Raw genomic sequence first — 13,565 nt, forward strand, 5'->3', positions numbered from 1 at the left:
TGATGCAGACTTAATACTCCCAGACTCTTAACCATGATTAAGAAGTTGGCAGCATGCCATGTGCTCATGTGCTTCTTCTCCTCTTGGGAGTGAATTCCCCCTCCCCTGCCCTTCTTACTCTGGCTAAATACTGCACTGACGTCAGCATTAACTATAGTTAACATTAACCAGTTTGCCTCCTAAATAGAGTTTGTTAATAAGCCTTAAGCCCTGGTTTCAAATCCCAGTTAATATTTATGAGTTTCACGTATACACTGGCTCTAGATCCAGTGTTCTCTCTCTCATTTTTTTCATCTGTGTGTGGAATGAACTTTGTTCTGGGCGGCAGTATCAAGGCAGTGTGTGCGCACCTGCATGCAGAGTGGGGCCTTCCTGATTCAACCTGAGTGGGATCTAAAATGAACTGAGTGGACATCCAAAAACTTGTGAATGCGCACACATGCGCATGCCTTAGAGGGAACAGTGTCTAGATCCTTTTGGTGTTATGCTACCATAGTTATTGCATATATTGAGCCAGTTCACACGATCATTTGGAGAAGAGATGTGTACAAACCGAGGTCCCTGCCCTGGTTCAAAGCTGAACCAGTTCTTTGCTGCCACCAAACTAGTTTGGCGGTTCGAGTGCGGTGCGCCCATAAGTTGAAATGGCAACACCAAGCTGACCATGCAAATGGTGTCTGCGCATGTACGGAAGCCATGTGCATGCTGGCACCACGTGCAAGCTGTTGGGGAGAGCACCACAGTAGCAGGAAGCTGCATGGAGCAGTGGGCTAGCAGGTAAGGACCTGCTACCTTCACCTTTAAAGGTCTTGCTCGCTCCCGCCCCCTACACTGCACTTTACCTGCCAAACCGGCAGCAGCACAAACCAGTTTGGCTTTGAATCCTGCTTCCTGCGCATCTCTACTAGGCAGAGCAGACAATAATGATTCTTGCTGGAGCCCTTCGCAGCCACATACAATCACTTCCCCAGGCCAGGCGGCAGCTTTGTGCAGCCACTACTGGAAGGTTGCTTTTCAAAGCTGTCCGCAAAATCCCAAAGCTACACTTCCTCTTGATAAGAATCAACAGAAATCGAAATGGAAACACCAAGCATTATTTGCTAAATTATCCTTTTCGATAGAAGTCAGAAGGCAATCCGCAGTGGAGAAATAAGCACTAGACAGCAGGCATGAATAACTTTGAGGCACACATTTTAAACAGTTCTGTGTGCATTTAGAATGTTGCACATAGACCTTATTTTTCATAATCAACCAACCCAAAATAATTAGAAACTCACTGAGATCAGGTTAGAATTTTGAAGACCAATAATAAACTGATAGAAAAACTGAATTTAAATAACACGCTTCTACTGCAAGTGTAACATTGGTCATTTTGATTTCCCATTAGGATGTCTGTTCTTTTGGTTTGTAATAAAATCCTTTGCACTGTGTTTTTTCACAGAAGGAGGAAATCCTGTTAAAACCGCAGGAGGCACAGCACACTTGTTAGGCCTGCTTTTAGGAGTTATTACAAAAATCTCTGGCTATTCTGAAGCAAGTTGAAATGACTTGGGTGGGTGGTCCAAATGGGCTGACTCCACAGTAGCATTACGATTCTAACTAGCAGTATGTAATAGACATTCTGTGTGTAATATATACCTTTGTTTTGAAAAAGGATTATTGCTTCTCTTTGCTGGCCATGGAACTGAAACACTACTCTCTGACTGCTGGATGTTGTATTCAGCCCTATTCTGGTCTCCTGGATCTCACCATTTTATTATTTATACCCTGCTAACAACAGGGCATAGCAAATTATTTGCTAAATTATCCTTTTTCAATTATTAAATTAATTATTCTCTCAATTATCAAAGTATCCTTTCAAATTATGCTTTGGAAGGCCACAGCAGCAACAAACACGCAATGTTGAACAGAAGATATTGTCCACCAAGTCTATGATTATTCATGCCTTTATGTGCCACCATATGCAGCATGGGGTTTGGATGATTATGGATTGCATTGGTATTAGTGAGGCTTCAGATCTTTGCTTTAAATTGTGTGGATGTTGTATTGAGCCTCTGCTATCAGGATGTGACCCTTGCTAAAACCGCCCTCCTTTTCTCATACCTGTATCTATCTGCCTGTGCATGTTTCTGTCTTTGCGTGTGGATTTAAGGCCTCACTGACTTACTCATAGAGCTACTGCAATTGTTAAGATATTTTTCAATAAACTAGAGTCCTGTAATTTAGTACATGCCTATTGTAAGATACACCATTTACTAGAAACATTTAAAAATGGGACAAAATGTGGAAGTCAGTGTACCCTCAAATGGTTACAATGGTTTCAGACCACCCAGAAGATTGAAATTTTGCACTCGCCTAGTGGATGATCACATGTTCATATGTACAAAAGTCTGAGAGGGAGGCTTGGAAATTACGGTTTCCCTCCCCAACCAAGTGGGATCAAGAAGTATAGTACTACTACTGCTGCTGCTGCTACTATTTATATACTGCTCTTCAACCAAAGTTATCAAAGCAGAACTTTGGAATAGAAAAATACATAAATAAGATGGTCTCCTGTCCCCAAATGGCTCACAATCTAAAAAGAAACATAAGATAGACACCAGCCACAGCCACTGGAAGGATTCTGTGCTGGGGTTGGATGAGGCCAGTTGCTCTCCCCCTGCTACATATAGGTGTCTCTCTGTTCGGTTAGCAGGGGTAATACCCTGAAAGTATACCTTGAAAAGATTAATAGAGTCCAGGCTAAACAGAAAGTAGAGATTTGTTGCACACAAATGGTGATCAAGACATTCTGATCAGTTGAAAAGTGAAAATGGGACAGTTTTACACCTTACAGTCAAAACTCAAAACATAGGCCACATTTGACCATAATGTGGAACCGCGGCTCCAGTGGCCCCTCAGTTCCGCTCCCCCCGCCCCGCACTTCTGGATGTCATGGAGAGCTCCCTCTCTGCAGACAGTGAGACTGCAGAGAGGTGGGGAAACTGGCTGCCTGGGCTTCCTTCTTGACTGAAGGACAGCCCTGGCAGCCAAGAGCAGCTGGAGCAAGGGAGGAGCTTCCTCCCTCAACTCTGGTTGTGAAACAGGCTGACTGTGCTGCATTCGGACGCAACGCTGGCACCACTAAACCAGAGGTCCAGGTGGCAGACCTCATCACATTCTGAAGATACAAACTGGAGGTTGGGGAGGGAAACCGTGGGTCCATTTGTAGTTGTAATGGCAGTTGCCTTCATTCAGACATTCAGAAATTGAAACCAGAGACTGCTTCACCTCTGGTTTCATGTTAAGTGCAAATGTGGCTATCAAGTGATCAAGGCCAGCATTCTAGCACTATGCAAGCACATGGGATAGAACACTGGACTGTGGGGGTTCTGCTGTATCTTCAAGCAGATTTAGGGGAAAGGTTGTTTCCCATATCAGCTAGGAACATTTGCCATTGCTTGCTCCAGCAAAACTTCTTCTATACTGTGTTAGGATTATACAACTACTGTGTTGGGATTGCATCCAAAGATTTCCTTTCCCCAGTGGAAGGAGCTCTTCCAGAGCAAAGAGTCCTTTGTCCAAAGGAAGTTGCTTCCACCAGAGACCTCTGCGTACAACCCATTATCTCCAGCCCTTTTTTGTTCATTTCCTGTATCTGATGAATGAGCCTCCTCCTCATGTTATAGCAACATTGATTGGTTAGCCTTCAAGGTGCAACAGGCCATTTCTGCTCCAATACAGATTCTATTCTGTGGAGCCACCAGGTACTTTCTATGTATTTTCAAGTTTACCTTTTCAGCCATAAGGACTAGTTTCTTTTTACTTTTTAAAAGAAGACTAGAATTTTCAGCATGAATATTTCTGTAAAATAGTAAATGGAACACATACATGGTGGAGTACAAACAGAGGCAGGCAAAACCGGGTGAGTGAAGCCAAGCCCAGTCTTGCCCGTGCATGAGAACCGGCGGGATTGCGCCCAATCCTGGTGGTGCCTCGGTGGCAAAACTGCCAAACCAGCCACCCTCTGATCAGCAGCTGGGGCTGGGAGACAGTGGGGCTCCCAGCTGGTATCGGGGGAATCCCCGTAATGCACCACAAACTCATGCAGTGCATTATGGTAGTTCCGGGGGCAGGGTGATGCCCCAACCCTCTGTGCTGCCAGAAAAGGCAGCTGCACATCTGGGTGTGCGATCTCCGTGCCCAGACCAACAGAGTGGATCATCCGCAGGGGAGGTGAGCTTTTTGAGGCTTCCTCTCCTACCCCTTAAGGCCCTTTCTCACAGATCATGAGAAAGGGCGCCCAGTCTTATATACAGCAACTACTGAACCTATCCTTTATTTGTCACTTTGTTTGAACTCCGTCCTTCTGCCCGTCCAGCCTCTCAAGGCAGCAAACATAAAATGATTATAAGAAAAACCTCCCCTGCATGCCCGCACCATGTGCAGCGAATGTCAGCTTGAGTCCTTAGCTAAATCCCCTGCTAACTGGGCAAAGAGGCACCTTTTACCGTGGTGATTCTCTTTATTTAGCAGAGGGAGAGTAACTGGCCCAGTCCACCCTCAGCACAGTACCTCCAGTGACTGTTGCTGGTGTCTATCTTGTGTGTTTTGGGTTTTTTTAGAATGTGAGCCCTTTGGGGAAAGGGATCCATCTTATTTATTTATTATTTCTCTGTGTAAGCCGCCCTGAGCCATTTTTGGAAGGGCGGTATAGAAATTGAATTATTATTATTATTAATAATAATAATAATAATAATAATAATATACTGCAAAGAGCAACACAGGCTCAAGATATGGAAGAAGAATTACCACCAATTGAAGAAGTTGCTCAGGTGCAGGTGGAGGAGGTGTTGGAAATAGAGGATGCCACTGTTGCTGAACTGTTTCAAAATCAAAACCAGGCAACCTCCCCTTTGCCTTCACCTCAAAAACCTGAATGCCGTTTAACAGAAAAGCAACAAGAACTAAAGCAAAAAATAACTGAGCACATGAACCAAACAACCACCAGGGTTTGACTTCCAGCTCTAAAAACAGTTGCCAAAAAACAACTTACTCAGGCATTAAAAGATGTCAATGCTGCACTTGCAGAAATAACAACCAATAATTTGCAAGAAACAAACAAACTAAAGTACAGTGCAGCAACAATAACAACACAAGAGCTCAGATATAAGATCAGTGGACCTGTAAAAAAAGAAAGCAGTACATCACCTAAATGGAAGATTAGATTAGAAAATAAAATCTCCAGGCTCAGATCAGATGCTAGTAAATTGAAAGATATGAAAGACAAGAAGCTGAAGAATGAAAACACCAAACAGTATCTGATCCAAAAATACCACCTAGATTCAAGGAAAATTAGAGAAGTCCTGGAAATAATAAAGCAGCAAATAACAGCAGTGTCAAAGAAGGTTAGCAGATATGAAGCCAGAATCACACAACACAGGCAGAATCTCCGATTCCAGTTGAATCAGAGACGTTTCTACCAAAGCATAGAAGGAGAAACTGCAAGAAACGTAGAAACACCAAATAAAGAAGAAACAGTGCAATTCTGGGGGAAATTATGGGACAATCCAATAGATTATTTTTAAAAAGCAGGTTGGATGAAAGAGGTCGAAAAATGTAATCAACAAATGCAAGATCTAATAATAACACCAGAATTAATAAGTGAAAGAGCAAAGAAAATTAAAAATTGGACTGCTCCAGGCAAAGATGAACTGCATGGCTTTTGGCTTAAACACCTAACAAGCCTTCATAAACAACTATCAAAACAGTTCAATCACATTTTGCAAGCAGGTGAACAATGGCTAACAACTGGGAACATTGAACAATGGCTAACAACTGGGGAAACTCATCTCATCATGAAAGACCCAGCAAAAGGTGCAGTTCCAAGCAATTATAGACCGATCACCTGCCTGCCAACCATGTTCAAATTATTAACTGGAATAATAGCAGATGAAGTGATGCAACACTTATTAACTAACAAACAGCTTCCAGTTGAACAGAAAGGATATTGTCCGAACACCAGAGGCACAAAAGACCAGCTGCTGATTGACAAAATGATTTTAGAAAATTGCAAGAGAAGAAAAACAAATCTAAGTGTTGCATGGATTGACTACAAGAAAGCCTTCGATTCATTGCCTCACACATGGATACGAAAATGTTTAGAAACAACTGGTGTCAGCAAAAACATTCAGATATTTATTTAAAAAGCAATGAGCATGTGGAGTACACAGTTAACAATCAATAGCGAGACACTTGGACAGGTTAGCATTAGAAGAGGCATTTTCCAAGGGGACTCACTATCCCCTCTGTTGTTTGTAATTGCCATGACCCCACTTTCACAAATACTAAACAAAACAGGCCTCGGATACCAAACATCTAAAACATCAAGTCAAATCAACCATCTGCTGTACATGGACGATCTGAAGTTGTATGGAAAGTCCCAGTCAGAAATCGAATCACTGCTAAACACTGTCCGTATATTCAGTAGCGATATAGCAGTGGAGTTTGGACTAGACAAGTGTGCTGCATTAATAATGAACAGAGGGAAAATAACAAAAAAAGAAGGAACAGAACTGCCCAATGGAAGCAACATCAAGAACCTGGAAGAGAAGAACATTACTAATACTTGGGCATTCTCCAGGCTGATACTGCACACACTGAAGTTAAAAGAAAAATTGGAACTGAATACATCAGGAGAGTTAGAAAAATCCTAAAGTCCAAACTCAATGGCGGGAACACCATACAAGCCATAAACACCTGGGCTATACCTGTTATCAGATACACTGCAGGAATAATAGACTGGACCCAGGCAGAGCTAGAGACGCTAGATTGTAAGACCAGGAAAATAATGACCATCAATCATGCTCTCCACCCCCGCAGTGATGTCGATAGGCTATACCTCCCTCGCAGCTCAGGTGGAAGAGGAATGGTGCAAGTCCATCAAACAGTAGAGGAGGAGAAAAGAGGCCTTGAAGAATATATCAAGGACAGTGAAGAAGATGCACTTCAAATGGTCAATAACGAGAAACTATTAAACACCAATTAAACAAAGCAGGCCTACAAGAAAGAACAAGTCAAGAACCGAGCAGAAAAATGGAAAAAGAAGCCACAGTATGGTCAATATTTGCACAATATAAGTGGAAAATCAGACATCACCAAGACCTGGCAATGGCTTAAGAATGGCAACTTGAAGAAAGAAACAGAGGGTTTAATACTGGCTGCACAAGAACAGGCACTAAGAACAAAAGCAATAAGAGCAAAAGTCATAAAATCCACCACAAACAGCAAGTGCCGCCTTTGTAAAGAAGCAGATGAAACAGTGGACCACCTAATCAGCTGCTGTAAAAAGATCACACAGACTGACTACAAACAAAGGCATGACAAGGTAGCAGGGATGATGCACTGGAACATCTGCAAAAAATACAAGCTACCTGTAGCCAAAAATTGGTGGGACAATACAACTGAAAAAGTGGTAGAAAATGAAGATGTAAAAATATTATGGGACTTCCGACTACAAACAGACAAACATCTGCCACACAATACCGAAGATATAGCTGTAGTCGAGAAGAAAGAAAAACAAGTTAAAATAATCGACATAGCAATACCAGGGGATAGCAGAATAGAAGACAAAGAAATAGACAAAATCACCAAATACAAAGATCTACAAATTGAAATTGAAAGGCTGTGGCAGAAAAAGACCAAAATAATCCCAGTGGTCATTGGCGCCCTGGTTGCAGTTCCAAAAGACCTTGAAGAGCACCTCAACACCATAGGGGCCACAGAAATCACCATCAGCCAATTACAAAAAGCAGCTTTACTAGGAACAGCCTGTATTCTGCGACGATATCTATAACAATTGACAATAAAATTCAGCCATCCCAGGTCCTTGGGAAGGACTCGATGTCTGGATAAAACAAACCAGTCAATAACACCTGTCTGACTGTGTAAATAAATAACAATAATAATAATAATAAATTTAAAGCAATTCAGTCTACATCCCTGTCAACCAGATGTGTGCAAGACCTTTTAATTTAGTTATTCCATTTAATTTAATTATAATGAACTTCATTCAATTAGTTGTTAATTTGAAAAGATCCTCTATCTTTACTAATTTATTTTCATTTCTCATTTTCCGCACATGATGCATTGTTTGTATTTCTTGTATATTGGTCTACAACCATATTAAAGTTCTGTTCTGTTCTCATTTTCTGTTCCCTATAGACTCAAATAGAATGAAGCCACAAAATCTGTAGGAAACTGATCCTATTAGAATCAATGTAGACCAGCATAACTACTTATAACTTTGTTCTCTTCATCTTTCCTAGTTCTGCAGTTGATAGTAATAGCAACTTTTTACTGATTTGGCATGATATCAATATATAACACGAATTAAAGCTTATATATTACCAACCAAAGGAAATTAGCCTATCCCCTCACTATTGGAACACACCTGCCAAAGCAAAGAAAAATGTGTTAAGTAAATTTCAATTTAGGAAGAAAGGAATGATATTTGAGCCAGTATTGCTTTTTATCACTTACGAATACTTGCTGAAGTGTGTTTATCCTTCTGTCTCCATTCCAGGCAGTGCACTTCAAGTTCTCAAAGAATGGAATATGACAGGGAAAAAGAAGGTAAGACACATAGGAAGCTGCTGAGTTCAGTACTGTCATACTGAGCTCAGTATTGTCTACTCTGATTGGTGGCAGCTCTCTGGGGCTTCAGGTAGAAATCTTTCTCAGCTCTACCTGGAGATGCCGCCAGGGATTGAACCTGGGACTGCCTGCATGCTAAGCAGATGCTCTCCCCCTGAACTACATCTCCATCCCCAAAGGAGAGTGAAGCCATTATATCTGCATAGAGTTGCTAGAATTTATTTATTTTGTTTGTTTGTTTGTTTGTTTGTTTGAAATAAATGCACAACAACTGTATTGCCAGGCTTTGGTGCCTGTTTTCTACGATGGTGCAGAGCTTGTTCCAAGTCTGCATTCGAGAAGCTTCAAAACAAAGAGGTGCTTTTATTTTTTAATCCCACTCTGTGGTTGCTGTTTTTGCACCCACAGGTTGAGATTCCTGTCCTGACCGAATTTAAGGGTATCCATACAGAGATTACAAAACTGTTCTTCGAGATCCTATAGCAGCTCTAATAAGCATGAGTGTTCTCGGTGGCTACGAAGCCTAGAATGACAAAAGGAACTGTGTTTTCAGACAAAGCTTAATTAGCTTGTTGAACTCATCACAAGAATATGCATTGATACTGTTAGAGCCAAACTAGGTGAGATTTTGGAGACCCATGACTGTATTTCCTGTTTCTTTTTTCTTTTTTTTAAACCACCAATGTGAAACAGAAATGGGTCTATCAACAGCTATTGGTCATTAGCTAAATAGATCCTCTACATGCAGAGAAGTATACCTCTAGGTAAGCCGGAAGATACTGGGGTGGGGGTGGGGTAGAATGAGGTTATTGTCTTCATGCTCCGTTTATGAGTTTTTCAGGATGTTAGATCTGATCTATAAGGGTAGTTTTTATGTTCTTTAGCAACCTCCCATGACAGACATGTTAATCATTTGAGGTAAAGGCACTGCCCCAAGGATAGCTAATAAGGAAGCATAGACACACTCCTAATTTGCTGCCCACTTTTTTTGTTTTGGGAGGGTGCTAAGGGAATATGGATGATGTTCATGTTCACACGCAGATGAAAAACCCTATATCAGAATATCTAGATCTTATTATTCTCTTTGTTGGACCTCCTGGACCATCTTATCAGGCTAGCCTAAGTCCAAATGACTGGAGCACTGTGATATATTATGCTCCTCACCTCTACCCATACCCTGTTGGGACTTGCACACTGTGCAGGATCTCTGTTTTTATACATAAATAATCTGAGCATCAGTTTGTCGTCTTCTTTTTAATTACATTTTCCCAGTAATTCTTGGGATCTTTGGTATTTCACTCCTTGCTATTTTGCATCATTCAAATTGTCCCATAACTATGTTGGCTGACATCCAGAGTAATTTTGCTTGTGCCAAATAATGCTGTACATGTGCAACAGGGTAGAGTGATTTTCATGAATCCCAGCTCTGTGCCTCCCAAAAATATGTCCCAGAGGGATGCAGGACCCTCAAAGACATATTTTTTGGCGGCACAGAGGACTGTATAAGGAAGGAGGGGGTGGAAAATTAAAATTGACGCTCCTTGTATACACAAAATGTCAGCCATTGTGTATGTTCAAAATTGGGTCTTTGCTCTCAACTACTGACAGCTCTGGAGAGTTGTCAGCAGCCCAGTGAAAGTGTGTGTGTGTGTGTGTGTGTGTGTGTGTGTGTGTGTGTGCGCGCGTGCACACGCGTGTGCACATGAGCATTGTGCCCCCAACAACTCTTAGATGGGGCCCAAAATGTGGTGGTTTGCTGTTCCTTGTTTCCTTTGGCAACAGTCTTGGTACATCAAAAGTATTTACTTCTCATTTTCAACATTTTAAGCCAGATCCAGCCTGAAGACCTCCTTCTGAGATTTCTGATATCAGGGATTAATTCACAGTGGATTCTCTTCTAGCAAGACATCTTCACTAGTTCAACAGAATCTATCTAGTGCTCATCATTTTTGTTTATGCAAACTGTAATTCAAGCAAAGGTCTGAAGTATTGCCTACATTAAGTAGACACTGAATGTGGGCCATGCAGCCTTAATTCTTATCTGTCTCCAATCACTGCAAAGAAACATTCTGCTCTTCAAAAATAAAATTATCTGGGGCTCATTCAATTGCCAGTTCAAAGGTATCTAACGTGAAGCAGGAGAATGAATTAGAGAGAACCGACAAGCAATTAATGCCAGAACAAACATAATATATAATTTTCAACTATGGTGAGCACTTCAAATTACTGCTCTACAAATTATCCTGACTGTGCCAAATGGCAGGTGCTTGGCAGAAAAAAATAAAACTCATCTGAATACAGCATCTGAGTATGTTTGCAGTCCAAAATTCAGTTGCCATGGATGTTTATGGCTTGCTCCCCAAAAATATGGATTACATTTCTGTTCAAGAGTACGCTCAAGTGAGGAGATTTAAAATTTTGGCTGCATTCAGACATCACAGGAAGAACTGCAGGTTGCAGTTAACATTCTAAACTGGGGGTCGCATCACAGACAAACCCCACCCCGCCATTTCCAGTTTGGGAAATGGCAGAGGAAGGTTAGAGTTTCCCCTCCCACTTTCTGGTACTCCGAGCTTGGTTTCACCCACTTGTACAGCCATGCTGATGCCAGGCTGTGAGCATGGCTTCACAGCTGTGGGAAATCAGTCACCGGGGTGGGGGTGGGTTTCTACAGGTCCAGCGTGTCCAGCATAGACCTACTACTGCTGTTGCTGCAAAGATTGCAGACTTCAAGCAGTGCTCCCCTGGTAATGCTTCTGGCCCTTTAATTATAAGAGCAGCCGGGCTTGGTGTGCCTGTTGGCAGGCAGAGGAAGTAGGAAGAGTGCAGGAAGGGGCCTGGCATTCAGTCAGGGAACACACCACGGAGTGCTGGGTAAGCCCTAGAGCGTAACCCATGTTGGTTCTGCTCCAAGCTGGCCTCTCACTGGTCTCCAAACCACAGTTTTATCAGTGGATGCATGCAGACAACAAGACCTTAACATCTAACAGAGGTTTAGAGCAATGAAACTGAGGACTAATCCCAGCTACAAATTCCAGCTTCGGAAGTAAACTGAACCCTGTGGTTTGCTTGAGAAGCTGTGGTTGCGTGCATTCAGGCATTGCACAAAACTGGAGTTACAGGTTTGCCAGTAACTTGTAACTCCAGTTTTGTGTAATGCAGCCTTACACTTATGATTACACTCAATGAAAAGATCTCAAAATTAATCATTAATCATTAATCATTAAACCTGAAAATCCACAGTAAAGAGGTTTTTCTTTTATGGATATGTGCTGGCCTTTGGGTAATTTAATTATTCCTTTTTTGTGCATGTGCTTTATACCTACAAGTAACTCTGCTTTGAGAGAGCAAACATGTTTGTTTAGAGTGCAAAATGGATACTTTAAAAGAGCTAAAAATGATCTTACAGGGTTTGGTTTTGTTTAAAAAAAAATTACATGCTTCCAGGGAAAGAAATCTGATATTCAGTACTAATTGTTTCTTATATTTTATGTTCTCTCTCCAACACCCTCCCTGCACCAACACCCTGAACTTGACATGGTTTTTAAAGGGCATAGATTGTGGATCCTATAATCTAGTATATCACAGTTAGTATAATGCAGGTATACTGAGTAGAATTTACATTGCATTTTGGAAAATGAAAATGTGTGGATTGTTTGTCATTCCTGTTGTTATTCCACCTGTACAGAATAACTTATCAATTCTTGCAATCTTTCTTCTATGCAGAATAGCAAAAGAAAAAGAAGCAAATCTAAACAGCATTACCGTAGCAAAGATATGAAAGATAAAGATGATGGGGCCGAAAAAGTGTCTCTGGAATCCCAAGAGCTAAATGGCTGCCATCTGAATGGCTGTGATAAGGATACTTTTCCCAGCAAACCTGCCAGTGAAAAATCAAAAGTAATTTCTCTGGAAGAGAAGAGCTTAGAATACAAGGACATGGGAGAGACAAAATCAGAAATCACAGGTGAGTTTACTTTACAAAAGCTTTTGTGTTCTAGTGTTATGTGCACGAGGGGATAAACAGCTTGTTTGTTTCCCTCTGCCTCTTGTCCCCTGCCCAGGCTTAAGGGGAGTGTAGAATCCAAGGGAAAGAGTTGTGATATGCAAGGACAAGGCAGTGGAGTGGAATCAGGAATATTAAAAGTTCAATGAAATAGATACTGAGGCTCTCCACACTAGCAGTGCAGAGAGCCAAGGAGGGTTCTGCAGGGAGAGTGGGCTTGACCCATTCTCCTCGCAGACGATCCTGCACCTAGCCCTGGGCAACTGGATCGGCCGTCCACACGATTACCGGCTCCCTCACGGAGCCAGTAGGGGCGGCAGGGATCGGGGGCCACCTGGCCGCTGGAAGTCTGAGGATGCCCCGCGGGAGTGCACGGTGCATTCTGGGGGGACCCCTGAGGCCGGGAGGTTCATGGTAGCCTCCTGGTCAGGGGTTTCCTCGCAAGTCTCCATAGCACGTAGCTGCACTGTGGCGACTTACGATCAATCAAATGGGGTTAGGAGTGCTTGCTCAGCTAACTTCATTTAACGGAGCGGGGCATTTAGCAGGACTGGCAACCGGGAGCCGTGTGGCTCCTAGTGCTGCACACAACCGCACAAAACCAGGCTGGACTCCCTCAACCCGGTTTTGTGCGGTCATGAGAATAGCCTCATTATGTACAGAAAGGCAAGTGCAGACTGCTTTTCAGTGCTCTTACTGTTGGCTATTTGTTAGCCCCGCCTCAACGCCAGGACTGGAATACAAGTAACTAAAGCCCCATTCAAAAGCTGGCCTGGATCAAGGAATGGATTAACCAAAAATACCACAGGATGTTGGATTCGATCCATCAGATTTGATTGAATCCATGTTGGATCCGATCCATGAGCAATCCAGGACTCATCCAGCCACTCGCAGCTGCAGAGTGACCATCTTGGTCCTAGACCTG

General features: G+C 42.4%; 1 protein-coding gene across 10 annotated transcripts in view; it reads left to right on the plus strand.

Annotated features, from left to right (window-relative positions):
- SPATS2L (spermatogenesis associated serine rich 2 like) overlaps positions 1-13,565 on the plus strand; it is a 189,627-nt gene that overhangs the window by 125,474 nt on the left and 50,588 nt on the right. For 8 of the 10 annotated variants that reach the window (XM_053278995.1, XM_053279013.1, XM_053278979.1 and 5 more), the window contains 2 exons: positions 8,564-8,613; positions 12,361-12,601. In XM_053278995.1, the coding sequence (XP_053134970.1) occupies positions 8,564-8,613; positions 12,361-12,601 (291 nt within the window). Of the gene's footprint in view, positions 1-8,563; positions 8,614-11,540; positions 11,627-11,656; positions 11,918-12,360; positions 12,602-13,565 lie in introns of those variants that run through there. The other 2 variants (XM_053279037.1, XM_053279029.1) reach the window with 2 other exon arrangements.

The sequence above is a fragment of the Hemicordylus capensis genome, chromosome 1 (assembly GCF_027244095.1).
Source record: "Hemicordylus capensis ecotype Gifberg chromosome 1, rHemCap1.1.pri, whole genome shotgun sequence".
In the NCBI taxonomy this organism is placed as follows: domain Eukaryota; kingdom Metazoa; phylum Chordata; class Lepidosauria; order Squamata; family Cordylidae; genus Hemicordylus; species Hemicordylus capensis.